Source organism: Phoenix dactylifera, chromosome 16 (assembly GCF_051530095.1).
Source record: "Phoenix dactylifera cultivar Ajwa chromosome 16, Ajwa_hap1_PhDact_Kaust_v1.1, whole genome shotgun sequence".
NCBI lineage: Eukaryota > Viridiplantae > Streptophyta > Magnoliopsida > Arecales > Arecaceae > Phoenix > Phoenix dactylifera.
In genome coordinates, this window is record NC_143205.1 from 4,738,619 (window position 1) to 4,766,428 (window position 27,810).

The 27,810-nt window shown below is 37.1% G+C and overlaps 1 protein-coding gene across 4 annotated transcripts; it reads left to right on the top strand.

The window, feature by feature from the left end:
- Positions 1-4,419: 4,419 nt before the first annotated feature.
- Positions 4,420-26,482, top strand: LOC103696528 (29 kDa ribonucleoprotein A, chloroplastic). 4 transcript variants are annotated; one of them, XM_088712226.2, is made up of 6 exons: positions 4,420-4,870; positions 10,440-10,541; positions 10,628-10,933; positions 11,193-11,360; positions 20,105-25,867; positions 26,177-26,482. In XM_088712226.2, exons 1-4 carry the CDS (start codon positions 4,466-4,468, stop codon positions 11,247-11,249), a joined length of 870 nt encoding a protein of 289 aa, XP_088568352.1. In that variant the 5' UTR covers positions 4,420-4,465; the 3' UTR covers positions 11,250-11,360; positions 20,105-25,867; positions 26,177-26,482. The 4 variants fall into 4 exon arrangements, with proteins under 4 accessions (XP_088568352.1, XP_026656734.1, XP_017695956.1 ...); XM_026800933.3 differs by having other exon boundaries at positions 25,842-25,867; XM_017840467.4 differs by lacking the exon at positions 20,105-25,867 and having other exon boundaries at positions 26,167-26,482.
- The last annotated feature ends 1,328 nt before the right edge of the window (positions 26,483-27,810 follow it).

Genomic DNA, 27,810 nt, shown 5'->3' on the forward strand with positions numbered 1-27,810 from the left:
AGACAAGCTCGAGGAAGTTTGGAAGCTTCTGAAGTACGAAAGTGAACTCTACTTGGCTGAGAGTTGACTTTAGGGTGTCCACCGAACCAAATGATAAAGAATCAATACTTTGGGCATTAGGAGTCGACTCCAGAAGCCTACGAGTCTACCCTCTTGGTGGACTTCGGCACTCTGGAGACAAGTGGCATGCTTGGTGCAGACCGGGAGTCAAACCTGGGGTCGACACCTAGACCAAGAATCAACTTGCATGTCAGCCCCTAATATACCACAAGTGAGAAATAGAGAGCACTATTTTCTAGTTCCTTCTGGGTCAACCCATGGATCACGAGTCAACCTGCAAAAAAGAAGCTTATTTAATGGATGCTATCCTTTCTTCAACGGTCTCTAACAACTAGTAATCACTCTCCTGCAACTTTTCGTCATAAATAGGCTTCCAAAAGTGCAAAACAACAACAAGAATCAAGAGAGAAAGCATTCAAAGCAAAAAGAGCATTCGAGTGAGAATCATTCAATTCAACTTCAACAACTACTTTAAGAGCATGCATTGAGCATTCCTAATTGAAATGCATATCAAAAGGCTTCTCCCAACATTTCCAAAGAGCGCGTAATTGGTTTTATATCTGCTCACTAAGGATCTTTTATTGTATTCATTGTATATTCATTGTTGTCATCATTGTATTTTCAATGTATTTGTGGGAACAAGTTACGGTTGAGCTGAAACTTGAGAAATATTGATTCATACACATACCTTTTTGATTATGACAAAAAGGGGGAGGATAATGAAAGTAAAGAGAAAAATATGGAAGTAAAGAAGTCTTTATAAAAAGGGGAAGAATTAACAACTTTTAAAAGGAAGAATTAAACCTCTAAAATGTGGGAAACAATATTTAAAACATAAAGGGAGAGAACTATGTTACAAAGCAAAATTATGGTAGTTTTCAAAGAAACTTCCCATTACTCAAGCAATATTTTTTCGCATGATTCAATTGAAAGTAAAAGTGAACTTTATAAATTGACTAAGTATCAAAAAGTATGTCATTTTTGTCTATACTATTTTTTTTCGATACTCAAATATTTTGTCATCATCAAAAAGGGAGAGATTGTGCACAAAAGGTTTGATTTTGATGATACAAAATGTTTAAGCAAAAAGTTTATAAATCAATTGCTTGAAATGTACTAGAATGCTCGTAAGAAGCTAAGAAGATGTCATTCTATAACTCTCAATATGAAAGAATGTAACTTAATTTTTTAAAGCTTTACACAAGAAAAATCAACTTTAGGACCACCTCGAATCGACCCCAAAACACTTACAGTCAAAGACTGAAGATTTGAACCTTGGGCTACTCAAGAGTCGACCCCTAGAATATAACGAGTCAACATTGACACACTAGTATAGATTGGTATGCTTTCACAATTTGACCCTCTAATCTCCGAGTTGATCCCCAAACAATTTCAGAAGACAGACAAAGAGCAATGAAAATTTATGCTTTCAGGAGTCGACCCATAAAGATTATGAGCTAACTCCTATGGAACAAGAGTCGATCCCAGAATGGCCATAGTAATATGGAGAGCAGTCAAAATCAGCATGTTAACGAGTTGACCCATGAAGATCATAAGCTGACTCCTGTGGAACAAGAGTCGACCCTACAAGAAAATGAGTTAACCTCAGAATGGTCATAGATAAAAGATAGAGAGTGATTAAAATCAGCATGCTGGCAAGTCGACCTATGAAGATCCCAAGCCGATTCCCGTTAAATAAGAGCCGACTCCAAAAGCAGACGAGTCAACCCTATAATAGCCACGATGGAAGACAAAAGACAACAAAATTTAGTATGTTAACAAGTCAGCATTGGAAGATAATGAGTTGACCTTGGAAGATAATGAGTCGGCCCTAGAAGATAACGAGTCGGCCCTAGAAGATAACGAGTCGGCCCTAGAAAATAATAAGTCAACCTTTGTCAATAGATGAGTCGACCCCTAAACTAAAAGAGTCAACCTCATAATGGCCACAGATGAAAGACAAAGCATAGCAGAAACAAGAGCTATTTCGAGTCTACCCTCGAAGATTATGAGCCGACCCTTGAAGATCATGAGTTGACCCCTAAAGAAGTCGAATCGACTTGTCTGCACCTTACAACAGTAATAACTAGTTTTTTTGTAAATCATAATGGCCGTTTTTGTCTCATAATGGCTCTTTCTACCTATTTAATGGTTAGAAGCATTTTCCAACCACTCTTCAATGGTATAAGGACATGGGAACACCAAAAAAAAGTGAGGAGGATTGAGCATAAAGAAAAGGAGATAAGAAAAGAAAGAATATATTTAAGGATATTTATTGAGAGCTAAAAGATCACACCTTTCACTATTAATAAAGAGTTGGTAAGAGCATTCAAGATCATTCAAAGCCAACTAACTGCTTCTAGGGCTCTATTAATTCTTTGCTCATTTATCTTTAAGGAGCTGTATTTTATTTTGTTTCTTATCCTTCTCATACTTTGTTGTAACAAGTTTTAGAGATTAAAACTTGGAAAAAAGGTCCATCCAAACTTGAAATTAGATTGTATTGAGCCTAGAAAAAGGCTTGGTAGTGGTTTTAGTTGATTTTTAGTAAAAATCAACTGGGTTGATTGTGAGCATGGTCAAAATAATTGTTTTGGAAAGTGGATGTAGGTGAAGGGTTGGCATCAAACCACTACAACTTGTTGTATTTATGGTATTTGATTCGTGTGCTTTATCCTCTTGCATATTTTCTTACAGCTCATTTTTCAATTGCAAGTCACACACATATTAAGTTTTCATATCGCTGCATTTGCTTAAAGTTTTTTGAAAAGTCTAATTCATCCCTCCTCTTGGGCTGCATAGCTGGGCAACAAAGATGATTTCCAAAATTCTAATACACTAGCTTGTCCTCTCTATGATATCATTTTCAAAATCATTATATAATCACATATATGGTAGTTATTCAAAATATGATCACCATTACTAGTAGAATCTATAAAAGTATGATTACAATCACATACAACTTCCCCCTTGCTGCATGATTTGTAAGCTCTCTTCTCGCCTTAGCACATTCTACCTTCAACCTTGTTGCCTCATCTTTGATGTCATTAGCCTCTTTTTCAAACCTCTGATTCTTCTAACAAGCCGATTGTCTCTCCTTTCAATTCTCCACATGTTCCTTTAAACCATAACATTCTCCTCTATACCTTCCAATAATTGTAGATAATCTTCTCACCTCGGCTTTCATGTCTCTTGCTTCATCCCTTATGTCAAGAAGGGTAGCTGTCGCTCGACCCCATATCTCAGGATTAATCTTTGTCAAACATTTGCAATAGGAATCATTCAACTACTAACAAATATCCGCAAATATCATTACAATTAAACAACCCATAGTAGGACAATTCAATATTTAGGAAATTGAAAACATAAACTCAATATATTGATGACACTCACCTGATAGTTTGAACAACCCATAAATCTTCATCTAGGGTTGTCATCGCTCCATGAATTCCATATTTTAGGTATAATGCCACACTTGCACTGATATGGACTTTCATAGCTTCCGATTAAGTATATACTATACGATGGGGATTCTTGTGAAGACCTTCTTATCATTTCTACTAACTCTCCCTTTCTTTCTCATACTTGCTGTATGCCTTGTAGTTGGAGCCGAGCTCTAATCGCCAGATGGGCAGGAGGAATGGATTTAGGAAAGTGAAACCCTAGGCGAAAGAGGGGAAAAAAGGTGAAAGAAGGATATAGGGTTTTCTTGCACTATTCTTCTCTTTGGCCATATAAGTAGACATTATGTGGCAATTCCTTACGACATCCAGATGGAATTCATAGCTGATTCCTAAGAATATGATGCTTAAAAAAATAGTTTTGGTATTTTTGGTTGACTATAAAAAAGTAGTACATTTAAAAGTGGCTTATGTTTGGTTGGGCATGTATTTTTTTGTAAAAGTTGTGTAAAATATCTATTATACCTTTAATAAAGTAAAAGACTTTATTCATGAATTTTGATGGCTTAATATTAGTTTTGGAAAAAAAAAGATTCCAATTTCTATCCGGTGAAAAAGTAGCTTTTTCATATTTCTCACTATTTCTTTTTATGGAATATGAACATCTTATTTTTATAAAAATACTATTTTTTTATTTTTGTAAAACTCGATCTAAATAAAAAATTAATTATTTTTTTTATTTTTGTTGGGCATGCTTTTTTTTTTTTTTACAAACCAAAACGAATTCTTAAATTCAGATTTTTTTTTGCATGATTAAATTATAAATTATATATATTTTTTATCACACATACATACATACATACATACATTCATACGTATATACATACATACATACATACATACATACATACATACATACATACATATATAAAGTTTTCATTGGCCCGAGGTCCTGGAAACTCCCCATTCCCTCTCTTATCCCTTTCGTTTTCCTCGCCGGCCCCATGGCGGCAGCAGCGATGGCCGCCTCCTCCCTTACACTTCTTCTCCTCCGCTGCCCTAACCGACAGCCCTCCTCCTCCCTCCTCCGCTTTCCTTCACGCTTCTCCTGCTTTCTCCCCTCCTCTGCTTCCATCTCTGTGTCCCACTTCCACGCCTCTCTCTTTGCTTTCCGTCTCACCTCCTCCGGAAGTAAAAGGCCCCGAACGGTCCTCGCGGTCGCAGAAGAAGAGGAGAAAACTGCGACAATTGAAGACAAAGTAGAGGATGTTGGGGAGGTTGGGGTCTCCCAGGAGGCAAGGGCTCGGGTGCGGCCCTGCGAGCTGTACGTCTGCAATATGCCTAGAAGCTGCGACGTTTCCCAGCTCTTGGATCTCTTCAAGCCTTATGGGACCCTGCATTCCGTCGAGGTACTTATGATATTTCATTCGATTAGACATATTTGAGGAGCTAGGTGAGTTTGTTCGCAAAAGGATTATCTGTTTTGCTTTTAATCTTGCTCTTGTTTGAGGAATTTCAAGTGTTCATGCAGTTTCGTGTATCTTTGATTACTTGAATCATTCATCAAGCTTAAATTGTCACAATTTGATGCCCCCTAAAAAATTATCTGTAATATTTTCTTTAGAAAATCAATCTTGAAATTTCATTAACTAAGACGACATAGATACCATCCTTGAAGGATTTGAGTAAACAAAAAACCGTCATACTTGTTCGGTATTTTCAGCAAATCTTGGAGGTATTAAACTTCTTATTCCATTGCCTTGATTCCTTTGTTTAAATTCAAATGATTTCTTGAGCTGACACATAAGATTTTCCTTGTCTTTTTCAGCAAAGCCTTGAGGTTGTTGCATATAAACCTTATTTAAAGATTGTAGCGAAAACATGCAGATTTCACATTTGAATCAAAGCAACATATCTAAGAAAAAGATGAACAGAGAACATTTAATCATAGGTGCAAAATTTTCAAAAGAAATCCATACTTTCCCTTCCTGTAAAGCCATTGGCAACTAATTTTTCTGGTACCTTTCAATTTTTCCATTGCTTCCTTTTTATTGATTTTCTATATCTATTTGCGTCCAATCACCTTCTAGCCCTTTGGTAGCTCCATCAAGTTCAATTTTTGTTCTTGTGCAGTGCAAACATTTTAGCCGCCTGCGTTGCTTTAGTTTGAGACCGAGACTGAGGGGATATCCGTAGGTACCTTTCAGATCCAGACTAGACTTTCATTGAAAAAAAAAGAGAACAACCACCATGATGATCTCTGAACCAAAAACAGATTCGAACTCCTTCATTACTTTGTGGGATCCCTAAACTTATCAGTACCGGCATCCATGCCAGAGCGTGAGTCGTAGCTCTAATCATCTTAATATGAATAGGGGAGAGACTCATAAGGGGATTTTATATAACTAGGGATTTTCTAGCCCTGACTCTTCTAATTCCTTCGACCACTCATTTGATGGCTTCATCAAATGAACTCAGTTCCTCTTGCTTGGTGACTAATGCTTGGAAAAAAGTTGGATTCATGAAGTTGTTGCAGTGCATCAGTGTACTACTCCCTTGTTAAGTGCGTAGTCATGCCCGGAGTTTTGCCTTGTTGTACATACATACTTTATATATATCTATATATATTATATAAAGGAGACTGTTTCCTGACATCATCTTGTTCTTCATCCTCACCAAATTTTGTTGGTGCATTCTCCAATCAATTGCCTTATCTGGTGATGAACTTGTAGGTCAACCTTCAATATCTTGTGTATTATGTTGAACATTCTCTTCCCTGCTTTCATGTTCCATGCTTTTTCAACATATTTGTTTCATCAAAATACACACTATAGTTCATCATTTTTGGTGTTCAATCAATAGTTCATTATAGTTGTCCCGTTGTGCTGGATCAGACTGAAGAGAGGTTGGATTCCAGGATGGGTGCACAACCTTAGATCTCTCAAGATTGTGCATCTCATTCTGCCCCAATGCATCCTAGCCATAACATAGTGGAACTGTTGTGTTTTGACACTTGGGATGGTCTGACATGTCAATAATTCACTGAGAAATCAATTTTTTATTTAATTTTTGTTTTCATCATTTTCTTTTTTCTTCGTGGTTATCTTAAAGTTTTCTTATTATTCTTTGTTTAAATTCATGTTCATGATGTGATTGATAAGTGGTGTTTCATTTAGATATATTATTATTTATCAATTTTTTTTAGAAAATCATAAATGCTATAAACGGTATCGACATCATAAACCAACCATCGACTCAAAAAGCCTTTTTAAGGGTCTAAGACATCTAATGGGTTCATTAAGAACAAGAAAATGACTAAAGAAAAAGGGCAAACCCTAGTGTTTCATGGGACACCAACCTGCCCAAGTGTTGGCGCGGGAGCATCTTAGTACTAAAGAAAAAGGGCAAACCTTAGTGTTTCATGGGACACCAACCTGCCCAAGTGTTGGCGCGGGAGCATCCTAGTATTATATCAACATGGCCCAGACCAGGAAGGGTCTTGGTACCAGAATTTCAACAACTTCCATACCTTTTATATACTGAATAACACATATATTTTGGGGATTAAACTGTTATAAAAATAGGGTGCAATTTTGAATTTAGGATAGGAAAGAGAAAAGGAAGGAGTCGGTGCAAAGGCAAGCTAAATAACTGTATTGTGAGATGATGGTGACTCTTTATGTATTGATTGGTTCCTACAAGTTTCAATTTCTCGTCTTTTGGTGTTTTTGATTGCGCTGTCTTCCTTATAGGGGTTGACTTCTGGAGTTTGTGGGGGCTAGCTATTACTTTTTGCATCAACTTCAGCTTTTCTTTTTTGTTTTTCCTTCTTCTTAATTAAGGTGATTTGAAGATAGGAATTATTTGTTAGATGGTAGCTGTTTTTGTAAAGGATTGTGATTCTTGATCAATTTATCTTCCTTGAAAATGTTTTGCATACATATATGGATGATAACAGTATTGATTTTTAAAACTAGGTAATGATAATGAATTTCATTTGATGATAGCATCAAACAATGTGATTTGGTCCCTCAAATTGTTAAAGCTATTTAATATCAACAAAGCAGTACAGATCCTGAATCTTTCTCAATGATGAATTGGATTTGACTGAGCTGTAATTTGTTAGAGATATTGGGTGTGGCAAGTTTCCCGGAATCAAATAAACCCGTATGTAATGACAAACTCCTAGAACTGGTTTTGTTTTCTTCATGATGCAATTGCATTAGGATGCTTATGTGCCATGGGGATGTGAAGGAGAATCTAACACCCCAGACATATATGAATGCTTTTATTTTGATCTTGCATGCACATATAAAGTTTATTTGCCAAAATATATTGATGAATTAATAATGTTGTTAGACCATCAAATGTTTGGTCTGAATATGAATTTCTTTAGATCATTAGATCTAAGGTACTAAGAAAAATGAGATTGGATTAATGCTTCTTTCACATGTGGAATCTGTTGGGATAGTGTTAGAGATGCAATTAGAGTCTTGGATATGTGTGGAAATTTTTTTTCTGAAGTTGACGTCTGAATTGTTTGTCTCATTTGCAAGAAGGATGCCTATGTGCATCAAGCAGGGTAATAGAGAGAATCCAGTAATTAATTTCTGAATGAGCCTACATAAACAACATGGAAACTCCTAGATGCTTTAAGTGGTGATGGGGCTTGTTCGCATCTAGATTAACTTAAGCTAATCAAATAGTTACAAATACTTATTTGCCAAAGAGTTGGTCCATTCTGGTTAAGCAAGCCCATGGGATGGGAATTTGGAATTTGAGTGGGAGGTAGAAGATTTACTTGGATAGCTCGTATACCGAATAGCGATAGGACGAGAGTCTTGAATATGTGAATGCTTTATTAGAAAGAGTTTTCTTGAGCTGAGATTAAAATCCAAGAGTAAGAGTGTTTCTGAAACAATGTTTGTTGGACTTTAAAAGTATGTAATTGATTGTATCTTGATTTGAAGATATTTTATGTTGTTCATTTTATGATTTGTATTATTTTAAAGCAATAAGATGCATCATCTAGCTTAAACTAGGATCATAGAAATATCAGAAAATATCAAAAAAATCAAGAAAACATCAAAAAATATCAAATTATCTTGAATTTATGAAAAAAGTTTGAAAAAAGAGAGAACTCCCAAAAAAATAAAAAATAGGGGCTAAGGATTGCCAAACTGGGCCTACTAGTTCAGTACCAGTTCGGTTCGGTCTGAACCAGACCGGGCGCCGACTGGTACGGTATCCGGTACCAGTTCGGCAGTCCTTGGTTACCTCTCATGTTCTTTAACTATAACATGCTCTAATTAATAGGACAATGTTAGTAAAAAAAAGCCAAACTATATTTAATGTTTGATATTTTTGATTCAAGGGGAAAGCCAAAATCAAATCAAGTAAGATATGCTTTAAATAATCAAATTAATTTTGAACATATGGCTAGTGCATTTTTTGTAGTATAGAATCATAATATAACCATGAGAAGAAACCTTGTTCAAGTAAATTGCTTTAGCTTTAATAAATATTTATTTTTTCATATTTATCCAATACATTTTTCCCTTATTGGATCTATGTTTTTTCTTAATGACTATTTTCCTATCATTTAAATCCAGTTCGCTTTAAAAAAATACTCCACTTCCAAGTAGTTCCAAACCCTTTTTGCACTATTGTTGTGTAGTCTAGATCTTTTCATCATATACGTTTATCGGTACATGTATTTAAGTACAGAAAAGCACAAACAAGCATGCAGCATGCACTATTGCGCGGACGCATGCATGCATGCATGAAGATGCAGGCATATGCACACGTGTGTAGACACACACATACATGTGTGTGTGGACACACCTATATATATATATGTACGTATACATTGATAAATATACGGAAAGAAATAAATATGTATGTGTGCATGTATGTATTATGTACTTGTCCATATTTATGAACTATTCTTTGTCTTGCCACACAAGCATCTCAACATCAATACCCTTGCAGAATTGATCTACATGGAACTGCACTTTAGCCTGCAGTATTATCACTCTTATGAATCTTGCGAACATTTCCTTCAGGTTCATCATATTCTGATATTTTATCATGGTGCTGTCTACATTCGATTTATCTTGTTAGTGCAGGATATTTTAGTTTACGTAATACTATCAAATTATTACAATAATAATCTATAACTGAAGTACTCTTAAGGATATATAACCTTAATTACAGCCATCATGCTTTGTTCCAAATATTTGGATTTGGCTTTAGGATCCCCATTTGCCAAGCATTCCCATTTGGGGAACCCTGAACATACATTAGGGGGCCTAGCCTTATGAATACTCAATATGTATTAATCATATGTTACTAGTATTTTTGTGTTTTTTCTATGCTTAAATTTGTATCTGCTTGAGTATCATTATTAAGTCTAATGGGCTGTTATAATTGTGGGATTTTGTGATAAGCTTCCTAAGGAACTTTACCCCTTAGAATTAAATGATAAATTTGTTCACATTATATTTTAGCATTTATAGGTATTAAGCATTGCTTGAAAAATAGAAATTTTCATACTACTGCAGGTCGTACTCTTATTTGACTGCTCAACTTTACTATTCTCAGTGATGCATATAAATATGACATTTTTGGGGTGTAGTTACATGCCACTGATTTGTTGATCTTTAAAATTCAATGATGGTTCCAAAAAAATCTATTTATAGGACCATCCATACATTTATATTTACTTGAATTGATGTTGATAAATTATTAGAGTGAAAGTTTTAAGTTTTCAAGTGAATGATTAGCTGCCTGTTGCTTTTGTATTTTGTATATCATCGTTTCTTATTTATGTTAAAGCCACATCTTTGTCACTATACACAGAAAAAAATTCACATGATCATAGAATTTGTTGATTATTGTTGTACCTTTACTTTCTGTGATCTTTTGCAATTCATACTTTTTGTGTAACTATAATAGCATAATTCATAAATTTTGCAGATTTCACGGGATTCTGAGACTGGTATTAGCAGAGGGTGTGGTTATATTACAATGAGCTCTATTACAGAAGCAAAAGCAGCAATTGCTGCCCTGGATGGATCTGTAAGTTAAAAATTGGCTTATGTTAGTTACTCTAGATGTACCTAATCCTGATGTTTTTTATTTATTATTTATTTTTGTCTAACTAGGATCTGGGTGGACGTGAATTGCGTGTTAAATTTTCAGCTGATATGGTTACTGGTAGGAAAAACGTCGAAGCTCTGAATACAGCACCTAAAAAGGATATCGTCTTTGAAAGCCCACATAAAGTCTATGTGGGTAATCTCGCATGGTCTGTAAGACCTGAAGATCTAAGGGAGCACTTTAGCCAATTTGGAACTGTTGTAAGTACGAGAGTTCTGTATGACCGCAAAGGAGGGAAAAATCGTGTTTATGGATTTCTTTCGTTTTCTTCTGCTGATGAACTCCAGGCTGCAATAGAGACAAGTGGATTGGTACTATGCCATTTTCTTGTGCATTTATTTCATACAAATGTAAACACCTGTCAGTTTAACCACAAGCTTCATGCTTGCATCTGCTTTTCTTTCCCCTATAATTTATTTGTAATATCACTTTTTTCTCTATCAACCTAGTAGGTTTGATTGGTAACCGTTATTGTATTATGAGAATGCCCCTTTTGAAGCATTTTCTATTGGTAATTCTAAAAGTTCTATTTCATTTATGTTAATTCTTTGAACTTGGTGTTTCACGCAGGAATTTCACGGACGAACATTATTGGTTAGGGAAGTTATTAATAGGGAAGAACAATGATGTCAAGGATTTGATTGATATAATATTGAAGAAACTTTTCCCTTTAAATTCGTTTAAGGACCAGTGTTATGCTACCACATTCTCCTATTAAAGAGCTTGATGTGAGAAAAGGTACTATCCTCACAAAATGCTCCATTTTCTAATCATTTCTCAGTATAGAAAATATTGTTATATCATATTCATGATTTTGTCATTATATGTGAGGCTAGACATAACTTAGTACTTTTCTAGGTGGTAATATTTCTTGTATTGCATATTTCTCTCCTGAAACACGTTGATTATAGTTGAAGCAAGGTTTGAAATACCAAGTAGTTTGGTGTGGGTTGTTCGATACATACCATGCAGGGGCCTCCTCGGTATAGGGAGGCTTTTGATTTGGATGAAAATATTAAATCACCCTACCAAAAGTGGATTGAGCAGTTTGAGGGAATACTAAGGATGATTTGCCCCGAACTGATCCCAGACCAATCTTGAACTGAGCGATACACTTGGAGACCACATGGGAAGGGTTATAAGTGTGATCTCCTCTTGTTTTCAACCATTTGTATGTGGAAATAGACAAACAAAGAAATACTATTGGAGGTTTTCATGCTGGATCTACCAACTTACAAGCATTCTTTGAGCTAAAAATTCATTCTAGCTAGGATTCTTCCTTATACCTTTTGCTCAGAAAAAATGTTCCAACCATAAATTCATGAGTAATTGGCAAAATTAGAGGGAGATTCCATAAAAAATTGAGATCAAACCATATTTGATCATCGGATTCATGCCCTTTAAATATGTTTTTGTTTGTTTACTTGCATTTCAATTCTTAGTTCATATATATATATATATATATATATATATATCTTTTAGATGCATTTTTTAGGTTGCAAGTTATTTGATATTATGTGGTGTTTATTCTTGTTAATGATTTCAACAAACACAAAAGTCAAAACCTTAGGAAGTGAACTTAACCTAATACCACTACTTTATTTATTGCAAAGACGTATTTAAACAAGAAAACATGAGAGAAAAAAAAAAATCCAGCATTAGAGTTTGGTGGTCTAATGGGAATGTACCAAGGGTGTTTTGGGCATATCTATGCTTACCCATCAATACCCTTTGTTGGCACAATACTCGATGTTGCCTATGCTTTACCCACCCTTGGTCGATATGGTCTTGATTTTCAGTATTTAGAATCCTTGAGGAAGTAACATTTGTATTTCTCCTTAGATCTTTTGTCCTGCTTATATGTTGTATTATGCCCAAGATAGTGTGTCTACATGTATAGCCTTAATGATTGCCCTTAAGCTATACCCACATGACTTCTCCTATATGGCTGGAAAATATGTTTAGGAGGCAAGAACAGGTGAAAAGAGAAGAGTAATCATTACATTGAAAGATGATCTTGCAATCCATCTTCAAAGAAGCTGGAAATCACATCTTAGATGGGTTACGGTATTGAAAAGCCAAGCTTTGCAGGATCGGACTATCAAACATTCTCTACTTTTTTATTCTCTTAGCCATTTTCCCCTAGTGCCTTCAGATGTATTGTATATTAGTGTAAATTTGATGCACTTCCTTCTAGTACCATGTTATAAGCCAGAAATTGTTTCACCTTTTCTTCATTATTTCACTTTTGCATGGGTAGTCCTATGCTTTCTAATCTATTGGGTATCTAGGGAATTCAAAGATCTATACTGATCTTATAGCATGAAGTAAAATACATATACTAAAATGTGAACCGAGACTCAAGTTCTACAAGAATTTTATGTCATTCACTGCTGCATTAATTGTTTGAAGATGCATGGAGATCACATTGCAGAGTTATAGATATAAGCAAGGTTAGTCAGATCAGTACCAAAGGTCATACTGGTTGGCGGCTAGTTTGGTACGGTATTTGTATGTGTCATATTGATCCGAGGTGGACTAACCTCAAGGGAGGGAGAGGGATAGGGGGAGGAGGGAGGAGAGGGAGACATATGGAGAGGGGGAGAGGATGGAGAGAGAAAGAGAGATGGGCCTTATGGAGTGGGGGAGGGGGAGAAGGAGAGGGAGGAAGAGTGGGACAAAGAGGGATGGAGGGTGAGGAAGTGGGGAGAGAGGGGCTTACCTCATTAGCAGTGGTAGCCGGAAGCCCTAAACTCTAACTCTTGAAGATATCGATGAGGGCCCCATGGCATTAACGGAGGATGAAAGCTTTGTCTTCGGCATCATTCGAGGGTGATGGTGCTGCCTTCAATGTTGATTTGAGGGCAATGGCATCGTCTTCGACATCAATCAAGGGTAACGATGTCATCTTCTGTATCATTCGAGGGCGATGGCATCGGTCAGCATCGAAGAGGGGAGAGAGAGAGAGAGCAAGAGCGATCAATGTCTTTAGTTGAAGGATTAGGGGTTTTTATAAGTCAAATCGACCCTAGTGGCTGAACCATCTTTACTTTATATTAGTTCGGTTTAGTACAAGCCAAATTGTCTGATTTGGGTAGGTTCAGCAAATGCTAATGCAAGTCTAGTGCTATGCGTTAGCACTTATTGTAGATTTGCAGTGTGAATCAAGGAAATCCAACAGATTGTTGTATGGAACATCCAATAGAAAGTCAAAAGATGACCAAGTAAGATGATAACCTAAGGACTAAAGAGATATACATTAAAGCAGACTGGCGATAAACCATGAAAAGAACTTTCTAGGAGGAAACACAATATAATAAAAACTCTTTCCCTCTTTTTGAAATGATCAATTTCATAACCCTTGGAACACCTCCCATCACCACCCCCTTTTTTTATTATTATTATTTTTTTATGGCCTGTACATATCAGTCCACAAAATCTTCCTTTCTAGGGATATGGACCTTTGTATATAAGTTGCCTAATTTTTCTCAATGCCTGCTCCAGGAACTCAAATTCCCGCTCCCATTCACTGCCTACTGTTCTTGAACTTTTTTAATGCCATCAACTGCGTCATATTTACCAGTAGACAATGTTTTCATCTATTTTTGCCTAAAAAGATCTTGATATTAGTAAACTCATTATAAAGAGCAAAGTTGAATCAACTTTTAAGATTTGTAATCATTAATATATGGGTTCGAGGAAGGGATCCACGGTTATTTTTGTTAAACTAATCGAAACATTCAATTGTCGGTGGGTAAACTTCGCTAGAACGTCGATCGGGATGGGATGGCCAAGCCCTTTATTGCCTACGTTAAGCCTACTCTGATCAGAACTAACCTTTTTGTTTTTTATATTTAACCTATCGGCTGGTCGGCTTTAAGCAACCTTTTCATTTCCTGCTGAAATTCTAAGTCTCCAAGTGGGCCCTCTTGGCCACCCACAACCTTGGCTTTCTAGAGAATCCCGCTCCTGTCTCGTGGGACTTGTAGCTTGGCAGACCACCGGGCAGGTGTGTTTATCCTTCAAGTTTCGAGTGTCTTCTTGGATAGCTATAGCGGTTTGTAGGCGCAATATGTACCTTGTGAGGGGCGATTGTCCCCTATACATAGTCCTTTCTAGCAATGGCTGTATGTCTTTCGTCTTCTTTCATCTAGCTAGCAGCCAATCTTGAACAATCTGTGATCTTTTGTCGATTTCTTAGATTCTTCATCCATCCAATTTAGGAAAGCTTCGTGAAGTGCTTCCTAAGTGAGTCCATATTTCGCTTCTTTTCATGCTCGAAAGGATGAAGAAAGAAGCTGCTTTCATTTTATACAAAAAGAAAACGTCTTCCATTGGACATTTCCATCACTCAACATTCAGTCAATGTTCTGTTGGATGGTTGGTGGCCCGGTCTCTCATACATCAAGGCACTTTAGCTCTTGCATATCACATGGTGGAAGCATACCTGATTCCCTAATGTGGTCTCATTCAAGCAATTTTATGCGGGACAAACTCAAACATCATTAGCTACAAAGTCTTTCTCTATGTCAAACATTTTTATCTTATTAGCTATTTATAATCGAATTTGCTTAGCATTTCTTAAAACAAAATTTGAACCATCTAGAGTAAAGCTATCATTTACATATATTTAAGATGTGTTCAGCTTTGCATATCTACTATCTACAATTGCTCAAAACTTCCGCTTGGTTTCTCCATCTCCTTTTGCATCTTCCTTTTTTGCCCTGCAATTTATATTAAACTCCAAATGCACTAATCAAGCTTTATTATGCTACAAGATAAAGATACAAGTGATGAAAAATTGAGAAGGTTGGACAAGGAATTTTTGATAAAGCACATGAACACTTTCCATCATTTCCCTGTCTGCCCACTTAACTTCTTTCCTTTTTCAACTTTGCCCTTGGATTGGGCAGGGGCTTTCATTTCCTTACCTTTCCACACTACACCACATGCCCTAATTGCAGATGAAGGCGAATTTTTATTTTTTTTGTTTTTCGATTATAATGTTGTATTATTAGGAACAAAAATTTCTATTGTATAAGACTGAATTAGTACTGTTAAACCCATTATAACAAACCATCAACAAAATTATTACTATCTATTATAACCATGGTTCACCGAACTGTGCCGAATCGGTTTGTTCGGGGCATACCAAATCAGACTGGTTGGGGACTGGCACGGTTCAGTCTCTCGAATCAAGACAAGACCAATTTGTCTATTAAATCCCCTACCCCTGTCCGCTTGCGTTATGGTTCACCTATTAAACTCCTTTCCCCCAGTACCCTAGTCTGCCTGCTCGCGAATCGGGATGCTTGAGGGGGCAAGAGCCCCCCTCACCCTTGCTTGAGAACATCACACCTCCTTGGCCGCTCGCCATGGTTTGAGTGCGCTGTTGCCTACATTCGATGGTAAGTCCCTCTCTCCATCTCTCTCTCTCTCTCCCTCCCTCTCACCCCGCCCCCAATGACAACAATAATGGCTTTCTTCCCCTCTCTCTCCCGACCTCTTTCTCCCCCTCTCTCTCCCTCCCTCCCTCTTTGGCTCTCTTGCTTTTTCCATTCTCTCCTCCCTCTCCCCCGTCCTCTCCAGCTCTCCTTATTACAGTATGCCCTAGAATTGCACGATACTAATCCATACCATGCCGAATCGGTCGCTGGCTGGTACGACCTCTGGTCTCAGTTTGGCGAACTTTGGTTTTAATGGATGCAACAAGTATTATTTGTTAAAAATAGCCATCATTAAAGTTATATGGCTTTAAAATAACAATAGAGATAACAATTGGTATGATAAATAATAATGGTGAGTAGCTAATAAGTGACATCATTATTTGTCTTAAGTCATTATTGGCTTAAAAAAATAATATTAACTATTGATTGAAAATAATTTTTTTTGTCCGGCATAAGATTTGAATTCTTTCTTACAAAAATATTTAAGGTAATGAAATTTAGAAATGGTAAAAATTACTACTACTTTTTAATATTTTTATAATAGAATGATAGTCATACAATAGTAGCCAATCACTGTCAGCATAGTTGGTGAGCGCCTTGCCTCTAAGGACTTCCCCTTATTTTGAATTAGACCAATATGAAGTTGGGCTGAGCCAGTACCATACATATTAGACTTTTGTCATAATGTCTGACATGGTTAAGTGAGTTGCAAGTCACGGTAGAGAAGAGTAGCTGTTATAATGTTACGTGACTGTCTTAACTCTTAAGCTTCTTAAAGTAGGTCTCTCACCATGCATATACCAATTATAATATCAATAACAGTCGTAATTTAGTCATCATTTCATTATAAGAGCAATGTTGTAATGTAAATATTGGCCATTATTTTATATTTGCATTATGCACGTAAATAAAATAATACATTTTAAGTTACAAATATTTGTGCTGCCAAAAGAAAATTACTTTGTTCAATAGCTAATAATTATTTTGTTTCTTGATCAGCAATCATTTGAGAAGAGAGAACCATTGGTTTTTTATTTTTATTGACCATTATTTTCTGATATAATGATAAAGATGATTGGTATCATTATCGTTATTTTAGTTCTAAATATTCTTAAATCGGTCAAATAACAAATTTTATGACAATAGTAGTTTTAAAGGAACATGATTGTTATTTTCTTAATCTAGTTCCATGTGCAATTGTTGATCAATAAGGAGTTTTATTCAATAATATGTTGTTATTATGCTTTTGGGCTTTTTTTTTTTTAATTTTATTTAGTTGTTATTGGGCCTCCACTATTGGAATGCATTAAGGACCACATTTATTTCATATTGACCGGTCCCTTGTTAAAGGCATTTGTCTTGTTTGCATTAATTAGTCACTGGTCCACCTTTTTAATAAAAAGTAGTTGCACAGTGAAGTTTAGATTGTGCAGTATCCTACTTTCCCTCCTCTTTGCCCTCCTCTTCTTTCTTTCTTTACCAACATTCATCTCTCTTACGACCTCTTTGTTTCTTCTTCTACTTGTTTTGATATCATAAAATAGCATCAGAACTAGGTTAAGGCTTTTAAGTGACATCCTAGATCCTTTAAGTGTATATTTTAAGATACTCATGCTCACAGAAGGGCATAGGTGTTACAATCCTATATCTACTAACTTCAGTTGTTACCTTTTATAAAGATATTTCGTAGTACTCTGAGAAAGGTCATTCCATGAAGGATACTCATGAAGTTAGTAATAAATATAAAACTACAATACCTGTTGATGAGCTGTCTAGCATATCTTAAGAAGTCTCAAACAATTTTTTACACCAAGAGGAAGAAGTCTAAGGCATCCAAAGACAGTTTTCAACCAATCAACCAATTCAGGTGGAGATCAAGGTTCGAGTATCAATTCTACATCTATTCATATAATTGATTGTTGTTTACCTACTATGCTTCAAAATTAAATAGAACTTGTAGCTCTCATCCCATTTGCAACTTTGTTTCTTTTCTCTCACTTTCTCCTATATACAAGTCTTTTGTTCTTGATCTCTTCGATAGCTATTCCTAAGAATTTCAAAGAAGCTCTCTCACCTTTTGGCTGGAAGAAGGCTATGATTGATGAGATGGAAGCATTACACAAAAAAGGAACTAGGATTTAGTGCCTTTACTTGAAGGGGAACGGACAAGCTGGATGTTGTAATGTATACAATTAATATAAATCTGATGGTTCTATTGAGAGATCAAAGATCGGCTTGTAACCAAGGGCTACACTCAGACTATGGAGTAGATTACTTCGAAACCTTCTCTCTATTGGCTAAGCCCAACTCAATTTGCATTATTATTTTGGTAGCTATTAATTTTGGATGGTCTTGTTTCAGATTGATGTTAAAAATGCTTTTTTTCATGGAGATCTTGGAAGGAGGTTTATATGGATCCACCCTTGGGCTTTTCTCCATCTAAAGGTTCAAAAATTTTCTGTCAGGTGAAAAAATGTATTTATGGATTGAAGCAATCTCCATGTGCTTTGTTTGGCAAATTTAGCCATGCTTTATTTGTCTTTGGGTTCAAATAACATCAAGCTGATTAGTCTCTCTTTATTAAGAAGACTTCTCATGGTATTGCTGTCCTTATTGTCTATGTTAATGATGCGTTCTGAAAGGAGACAACCAAGCGGAGTGATATTCTAAAAGAGATCTTGTAGAAGAGGATTGAGATTAAAACTTAGGACAGTTTCAGCATTTTTTTCAGAATTGAGTTTGCTCATTCCAAGAAAGGGGTGGTTCTCTCTCAAAGGAAGTATGTCATGGATCTTCTTGAAGATACTGGACTTCTTGGCTGTCAACCTGCAGAAACCCCTAAGGAGACCAACTTAAAATTGTATGCTAAGGGGAGCTAATGTGTGATCCAGAAATCTATCATTAACTAGTAGTTCCTGTCAGTGAGATAGCGTTTATACCAGCCCAGCCCATTAGGGTCTTAGCTGTATGTAAGTTGTATCATAACTAATGTAGATATCTTGCCATATTTAGACAATTATGTCAGCTGGAGATCCTCTGTATACAGCCTTCTATGGCTGCAGATCTTCTGTATACAATCTTCTATGGCTGTAGATCCTTTGTATCAAGGTCCGCCGTACCGGTACCGGTCGGCGTACCGGTGGCCGGCCGGACCGGTACGGTACCGGTCCGGTCCGGTACGTACCGGCTGGTACCGGTCCCGTACCGGCCGGTGGCCGGTGGTTTCAAAAACCACAGCGCGCGGCGCTGTGGTTCTAAAAAAAAAAAAAAAATCGTACCGGTGCGAACCGGCCGGTTCGCACCGGTACGAGGTGCGTACCGGCCGGTACGGGCCCGAACCGGCCGGTACGGGCCCGAACCGGCCGGTACGGGCCCGAACCGGCCGGTACGGGCCCGAACCGGCCGGTACGGGCCCGAACCGGCCGGTACGCACCCGTACCGGCCGGTTCGGATAAAAAACCGGAAATACCGGTTTTTTATCCGTTCCGGTACCGGTCCACGGCCGGACCGGTACGTACCGGCCCGTACCGGCCGGTACGGACCGGTACGGCATTCCATGCTTTGTATAGCTTTCTATAGCTGGAGATCCTCTGTATACAGCCTTCTATGGCTGCTAATCTTCTGTATACAACATTCTATGGCTGTAGATCCTTTGTACAGCTTTCTATAGCTGGAGATCCTCTGTATACAGCCTTCTATGGCTCCAATCCTCTGTATACAGCTCTCTAGTTAATGAACTGAACCCTCACGATGAAGGGGTATTCAGAACAATTGGCATGGTATCAGAGCAAGGTTTCTGAACTAGAAAATTCTTCACGTGAACAAGGTTATCTCCACCCTTGTTCCTCTCGGTTTTCCCTGGTATTTCTGTTTTTTTTTTTTGGCCCTCTCTGGATTTTCTGATGTGTTTGTGATTCTCTTGGTTCTTCGTTGATTTTCTGGTAGTGTGTTTCTTTTCTGGTTGAGATTAATTTGTTTCTGGACTCTCGGCATTCGTCTTGGTGGTTGTTTATTGGTATTCTTTCTCTGGAATAGATTTCTTTACTGATTGTCATCATGTCTTTTGAAAAGAATGATAACTCTTCTGTTCGATTCACGGAAAAAAAATATTCTTCATGGGAATTTCAATTCTAGTTGTTTCTCAAAGGCAAGGAGTTATGGGGCCATGTTGATGGGACAAACAAAGCACCCTCTGAACCTACGAAGCTTTCTCAATGGGAGGTCAAAGATGCTTAAATTATGACCTGGATTTTGGGATCTGTTGAGCAGCATATTGTCCTCAACCTTTGACCTTATCGCACTACTAAGGGAATGTGGGATTATTTGAACCATATTTACAATCAAGACAATAATGCTAGGAGATTTCAGTTGGAGTTGGAAATCAGCAATTATGCTCAAGGCAATCAATCCATCCAAAGTATTACTCGGGATTCTTGAACCTTTGGACCAAGTATTCAGACATAGTACATTCCAAAGTGCCTATGGAAGCTCTCTCGGCTATTCAGAAGGTCCATGAAACCACCCAACATGATCAATTTCTGATGAAGCTTCGACCGGAGTTTGAAGTTACTCGGTCTTCCTTGCTGAACCGAGATCCTCTTCCTTCATTGGATGTTTGTTTGGGAGAGCTACTTCGTGAAGAACAAAGGAGGTTCATGTAGGGTTTTAGCATGTTATAATGCGCAGCGAAAGCTAGGGATTTTAAAAATTTCTTAATAAAGTCCATATGCATGAAACCCTTTTAAGCCTAGATCACCTTAATGATTACAATCAAATGATATAAAATAAATGCAGAATTAGTAGAATACCTCAAACGCTAATCCAAAGTGTACAATCTCCACGAGGCGTCCAAGTATCCGCCCTCCAATGGTGATCCACACGAAAACTTGATCAAGACTTTAGCTCCAAAGACTTTTGATCCTTAATGCAGAATTCTTCTAAAGAACTCTAATGGCTTGCTTTCCTTCCTTTCTATTTTTCTTTAGCCTTCTAAAATCACTTCTAATCCTTTTGTCCTAAAGAAGACCACCTTGTCTTGGCTTAGGACACACTAGAAGCAATGCTAGAAAGAAAGAAACTAATGTAAGAAAGAAAGAAAAGAGGAGTGGGGTGGAATTAGAATGATGAAACTCATGGAGTGCTAACCTATTTATAATAGGTGTAGGGATGCATCTCCAAGGGATGCATCCCATCCACACATCCTCTCATGAAAGGGCATCATCTAAAGGGCCATATCAAATAAGAGGAGGTGCAGATCAAGTGAGGAGGTGTATCAAATGATATGTCTTTTCATGTGGTGCCATATTTTGACCAAGTCAACATCACATGCTAATCACATGTCCATCACGCCTCACCTCTTGATCTTTGATGATGATGATCCAAGGGCTCCAATGCAAGGCGCCATTCACTTGACCCATTATGTCTTCATCCAATGGTGGGATTAAGATCCAATGGTCAATTATGGTAGCCATCCTCTAACCCAATCCAATTGGGTTAAACCAACTCTCCATTATGTCTTCATCCAACGGTAGATCAAGATCTAACGGTCTAGATTGAATGATTTATTAAATCTAATCCAATTAGACTCAAACCAAGCCAATTAGGTGCCAACTCTTGGCTAACCCATATTAGAATATGATCTAATCAAATTAGATCAATTAAGAATCAGATTCGAATCCAATTCGAATCAGATTCGAATCCAATTCGAATTAGAAGCTAAGGTTTGCAACACCTGCTAGGATGTTTATCTTGCAAACATGATCTAATCCAATTAGACCCTTGATAAGTTTTCTTGTGTGTGACCCATTGGGTTCCATACTTAGCCAGCAATAGGTGTGAGTGCGAGTTGACCCAACTTGATTAGAACTCTTCTAATCGATTTAAGTCCAAACTGCGCGAACCCGAACTTAACAATTAGAATCCTTTCTAATTGGTGATCGAATTAACTCTTTAATTTGATCAAACCTATAAAACAAGATTGACGTCTAGCAACGTGTCATGTCTACCCGGAAAATATGGAATTTGGTGGAAATACCAAAAATACCCTTCAGTGGCAAGTTACCATGCAATTCAATCCTTTAATCAAACTGCATCCCAAAAATGCATATGAGTATGAATATATGTCAAACTCAATTTCATATTCATATTTTTCTCAATCTTTTAATGATAATTCAAATAATGAAACATTAGAAACTCTTTCTAATTTTCATTCTACTTTGATCAAAGGTTTCCTGAATTATCATATGATTAGAATAAATAGGATGCTATCTTCTCTTACTAGAAGTGATTAATTCCTTGTTGACCTACTCATAATCTTCGTACACAATTCACCATATCCAGAAGACCTCGTACATAACTTATTGTCATGAATGAGTGTAAACCAAAATATGAGTTCATGTGCACAAGATACCATGGTGATCTCAGGTCATAGGATCAGTTGCACAACTCCCACTAAGAGAATCATCTTTTGACATGTAAGTAAGACTTCATAAGATTTCTCTTTGTAGGTCAATTCAGTGAACTCATTCCTCTAATGAGCACCCACATCTTTGTATTAGTGTCTCCACACAAATGATTGTGAGATCAATCATCCTCTGCATCGAGCATACATAAGACATGCCAGTCTTTCCGGTAATCATTGATCCCCGACTCAATGTACCAATGACTGGAAATATTTAAGATTAGGATTTTAGGATTTTAGGATTTTAAGTCTCACTAGTATGATCTCATCATAGTCTTAAAACCATTGCCCTAAACTAAGGAGTTTATCATAAATATAATCAACAGCATATGATAAAACATAACGCCTTTATTCATATTTAAATGTCATGTACATGATTTGGACAAATCAAAAGAAAAAACCATTCGCAATACATATTGCGATTGGCTTGTAGGGCATCTACTCTTTCAGTTCACTCAAGGTGTTTTGGAGCAAGAAAGGATTCCTTCTAACCCCGTTAATGTTTGCTTATGCAGCCCAAGGCAAAACTCGGGGTAAGGATATGAGGCATCCCGAACTGCCCGGTTTGGGGCATCTCGAGCCGTACCGGCAACTTATCGGGACGGTCCGGTAAAGAAACTAAAACACCGTCGCTGGGGGAGGAGAAGGAGAAGGAAAGGAAAGAAAAGAGAGAGCGAGCGGGGGAGGGAGGGAGAGGGAGAGGGAGAGGGAGGGAGGCCTGCGGAGGGTGGCGGAGGCCGGTGCTGGTGCCGTCTTCACTTAAAAATTGCGAAATTTTTTACGGCCAGACCACTGTTTCGTTCGAAACAGGAGTTCGGTCGCAGCCTCCACCTGCACCAGCACCGGCCTCCGTCGGTCTTCGCCGGCCTACCTCCCTCTCCCTCTCCCTCCCCCTCCCTCCGCTCGTTCTCTCTTTTCCTCCTACGGTCTTGTATGTCAGTACAGGCCTGACACGGCACGGTGCGGGCCTGTGCCAACTCATGCCACCGGGCAATTGGTACAGTGCCCGATACCCGCACAACAGACCCTGAGTAGGACCATTGATAAACTTAATCATTACTAGACTTGATATGCAGTTGGTGTTAGCTGGTTTATGCATATTTCTTATGCTCCTCATATTGAAGTAGTGTATCAAATTCCTAGATATCTAAAAAGAACACTTGGTCAAAGAGTGTTGTACAATGCAAGAGGATATTAAAATGTTTAGGGATATTCAGATGCTGATTAGGTTGGATTTTCTTATGATAGAAGGATTATATTTGGGTATTATACATATGGGGGGTTTGGAATTTGATTCCTTTGAAAAGCAACAAACTATTTGTGGTGGCCAGGTCAAGTTCAAAAGTAGAATATAGAGCTATTGCATAAGCCACATTTGAGTTGATATCAATGTCTGCAATCTCGGTACTGGATACCATATCGGTATGATTCCGGTTCAATATAGTACAATTTAGTACAGTATGTACTTATATTGAAATAGCTCTTGAACTTTTTTCTCATTTTTTAGTTTGCTATACCTCGGTATAGGTCGGTACGCATCTTGCCATGCCTCGATATGGGGAGATTGGGGCTTGTACCAACCCAAATGAATTTCATACCGGTTCCAACCCAGTACGGTATGGTATGCCCCAAACTAGGCACTTCAGGGTTGTACGGTAGTTTATAGTTGATACAGCTTCATGCTTTATTGAGTGAGATTGGGATTTCAACCAGACTGCCATCTATATTGCAACAAATCCAGTTTTCTTTGCAAACATATTGAAGTACATCTTTATTTTGTTTGAGAGAAAATTGCCAATAAAAGGGTTGTTACTGCTACATGTTGGGTCTAGTTCTTAGCTTACAGATGTGCTTACCAAGGCTCGTCAAAGACATCAATTGAGCTGAATATGACTGATAGCTCCAGCTTGAAGGGGGTTGTTGATCAATAACGAATTTTATTTAATAAATTGTTGTTATTATTCTTTTGTACTTTATTTTGTTTTGTTTTGTTGTTACTAGGCCTTTATTAGAGTTCATTGAGGCCCAAACGTAGGTTGTAGTTGACTGGTCACTTACTAAGGGCCTTTTGTCTTTTTTGCCCTAACTTATGACTGGCCCACCTTATAATGAGTAATAGATACTGCACTGTGAAGTTTGGACCACGCAGCATCCTTCTCATCCCTTCTCTCTGCCTTTCATTCTTTCTCTTCCAGCATCTCTTGTCTCTCACCACTATTTATTTCCTCTTTTACATGTTGTTTTGATACCATGATAATAACAATGATTTATTAGAGTAGCACCAATCGTTTCTATTACAAGGGGTCAACAGCAAAAGGGACTCATTTAAAGCGGAACTTTTTTAGAAATATGGGGGAGGTGATGGCAACCGAGTTTGAAAGGAAGAACTCTCTCATGTGGAGAGGGATTTATTTCTTCCATCTTAAATTTTGATCTACTAAGAATTCTTATTTAGGAATTATCAATTAGACTATATCCAAATAATATGTCCAAACAAAACTATTAACCAATTCATATTGTCCATATGCCATCCATTACAGTGAAAACAAATAAATAATGGTTAACTCGATGATTATTTTTTGTTATTATAAAAATTTGAAAAATAGTGGAAAATGAATATTGTTAGTTGACTATAGAATTTATAGAAATAATATTATTGTTTTTGATTACTTGTATACTAAAAAATTATGGGAATAGTAGTTTATTCCGGTAATCATGAACAAATTAAATCACAGACATTGTTAATGCCCATTGTTTGTATTATTGACATAATAGGGACCTTCTAGAACCATCATAACATATATTGTGTTATTTAATTATGATTTTCATTTTTATATTCATCTTGATGCTATGTTATATATCAAAATGGTTGTTAATATTGTTTCAAACATATATAGTTGACAAGTTTTTCTTTTACAAGTTCACGGTAATCTACATGCAAAGCAGATGCCAATAAAATAATCTTGACATATATTGACATAAGGGTTGCCTCAGTCGTACAATCAGAGGTTCTTGGATGCTGCATTCCCTAGGATTTTGACCTAGGTAATCAGTAATATGCGAATTAGTATCCCACCCTTTCTCTCTTAATAAAAATAGTGTTCAGCTTTTTATAAATTGAAGCTTAATGCAGTGCTATAATTTAATTTGATACCACTTTACAGTGACTCCAATCAGCAAGTGAGCATGTAGAGTTTTCGTGTGCCTAGTTGAGTATATAATTTGTATATGATATTATTATAATTTAATAGTATGGAATTCACGCCCTTTTTTCTCTCTTTTGTGGATTTGTTTCACTTCATGCCATTATAGATACCTGCTGATGAAGGCCTGCAGAGGTAAATGCTATCTCATTTAATTGCATTTCCTTTGGTATTTCAATTTATTTTCAGCTCAGTATGTAAGTTGAGATATGTAAATGCACAGATTTCACATGAATCCACAACCTGAATCTAATCTCAATGACCATTTTCCACCTGAAAGTTTGGAGACTGGATTTTAAATGAATTCGGTATTTGTCATTGATATGCTACCTTGGAGTTGCATGTGAGAAAAAAAAAGAAAGAAAAATAGTGCCTCTTCAGTTTGTACTATGCTGTTTTAATCTTATTCCATTCAGACTAATCACATGAGCTAGTCTTTTGCAGGACGTTTCTGAAGTTGAAAATGGCTGAATGCTACAACTGGTTGATCCATGAAATTATGTTGTTTAGTGATTTATTAGATGACCACTATTAGGTGCGTATATGACATGGAGGTCATGTTGCTAACTTTGAGAGTTGAGAAGGCAACTAATTCTTGTACTTGTGATTGCATTTTCAATTTGTGCATGTAGATATCGGCATGACATTTTGTTCAGAATATCTGTTGCCAGGTTGTACGTGCTTGTTCTAAGAATACCTTTAGAGTCTGTTTAGATATTCTATGGGATGAGACTGAAAATTCTGTAGGAATCGAATCTGGCTTTTATTTTTCTAAGTGCTTATCTAAATCTAGCCCAGATCCTAACATTTGGGATGTAGGAAGGAAAAAAAAAACCATTGAGGTTTTTTTCCTTCTCATGTGATTTGGGCTGGGCCGTCATGCTTAAATGGACGGCCCAATCTACAAATTCTATATGATTTTTAATCCAATTCTGTAGAAATATCCAAGCAAGTCCTTCTCTGATATTACTGTTATGAGTACATGACATTGAATCTCATATAGAACTGTGATAGATAAAACATTTAATTATCAACTTGGTATTACAAACTCAAAGCTCTTAGTCCAACTAAGGCTCAAATTTTATAGGTGTTTTGTTATTTCAGTCATGAAGGAATAATAAACAATGCATCAACAGCTAGGGATTTTTTTTTTTTTCATTTTATGCAACTCCACGTTCCACATCACTCTTAAGCCATTCCCACTTCAGGTGAAACACAAACCTGCACATAGGACATGCAGCATAAACAAGAAAATATTTGATTTCATGTCCAAGGCCCTGACAGGAGGTTTAGTTGCACCGTGACTGAAATGTCAGATGAGAGCATGTGAAATGATACGAGTTTCAAAACAAGATTCATATAAAAGACAAGTTTGAACAGTGATTTTTGAGAAAATTATTGGAAGATGTTTAGCGATTGTTTGAGGCGTTAGGCAATGACTTATAAGTACCACCCACAATGAGAGAGAGAGAGAATTAGTTGTTTTTTTTTTTTTTGTATATTTGTGTTTTAATTTCTGAAATCTTGCAACCAAGCTCTTATACATCCAATGGATGCTGAACTACTCTGAACCAAGTAGTTTAGGGTATATTAAACTGAATCGGCTAGGAACCAATATGGTTTTACTAATTGAATAGAATGACTATGGAATTGGGTACAATTGGGCCGAATTGGTTGAACCAACTAGTTCTGCTTGGTTTCTAATGGTTTTAACTTAGTTTGCTGGCTAAACTAATTGATTATAATAAAGCCCACTTTCCTCCTCCCCCCTCCCAACTACGTTTAATTTCGATCTCTCACTCTCTCTCTCCTCTCTCTTCTTCAAACCCTAGCTAACATTATCACTCTCCATTGGTGCCAATGCCATCACTCTTTATCGACACCAATGTTATCCCCCTCCAGGCATTCGAATTGGTCGTAAGCCTCTTTAGTACTCCCTTTCCTTCTCCCTCCCCACCCCCCCTCTCTCTTTCTCCCCTTTGTCTTTCTTTTCCCCCTTCTCTTCTCTTGATTCTTCATCTATGGTACACATCGGCATGGTACGATATGTACTGGTACTATACCGAAGCAATAACCGA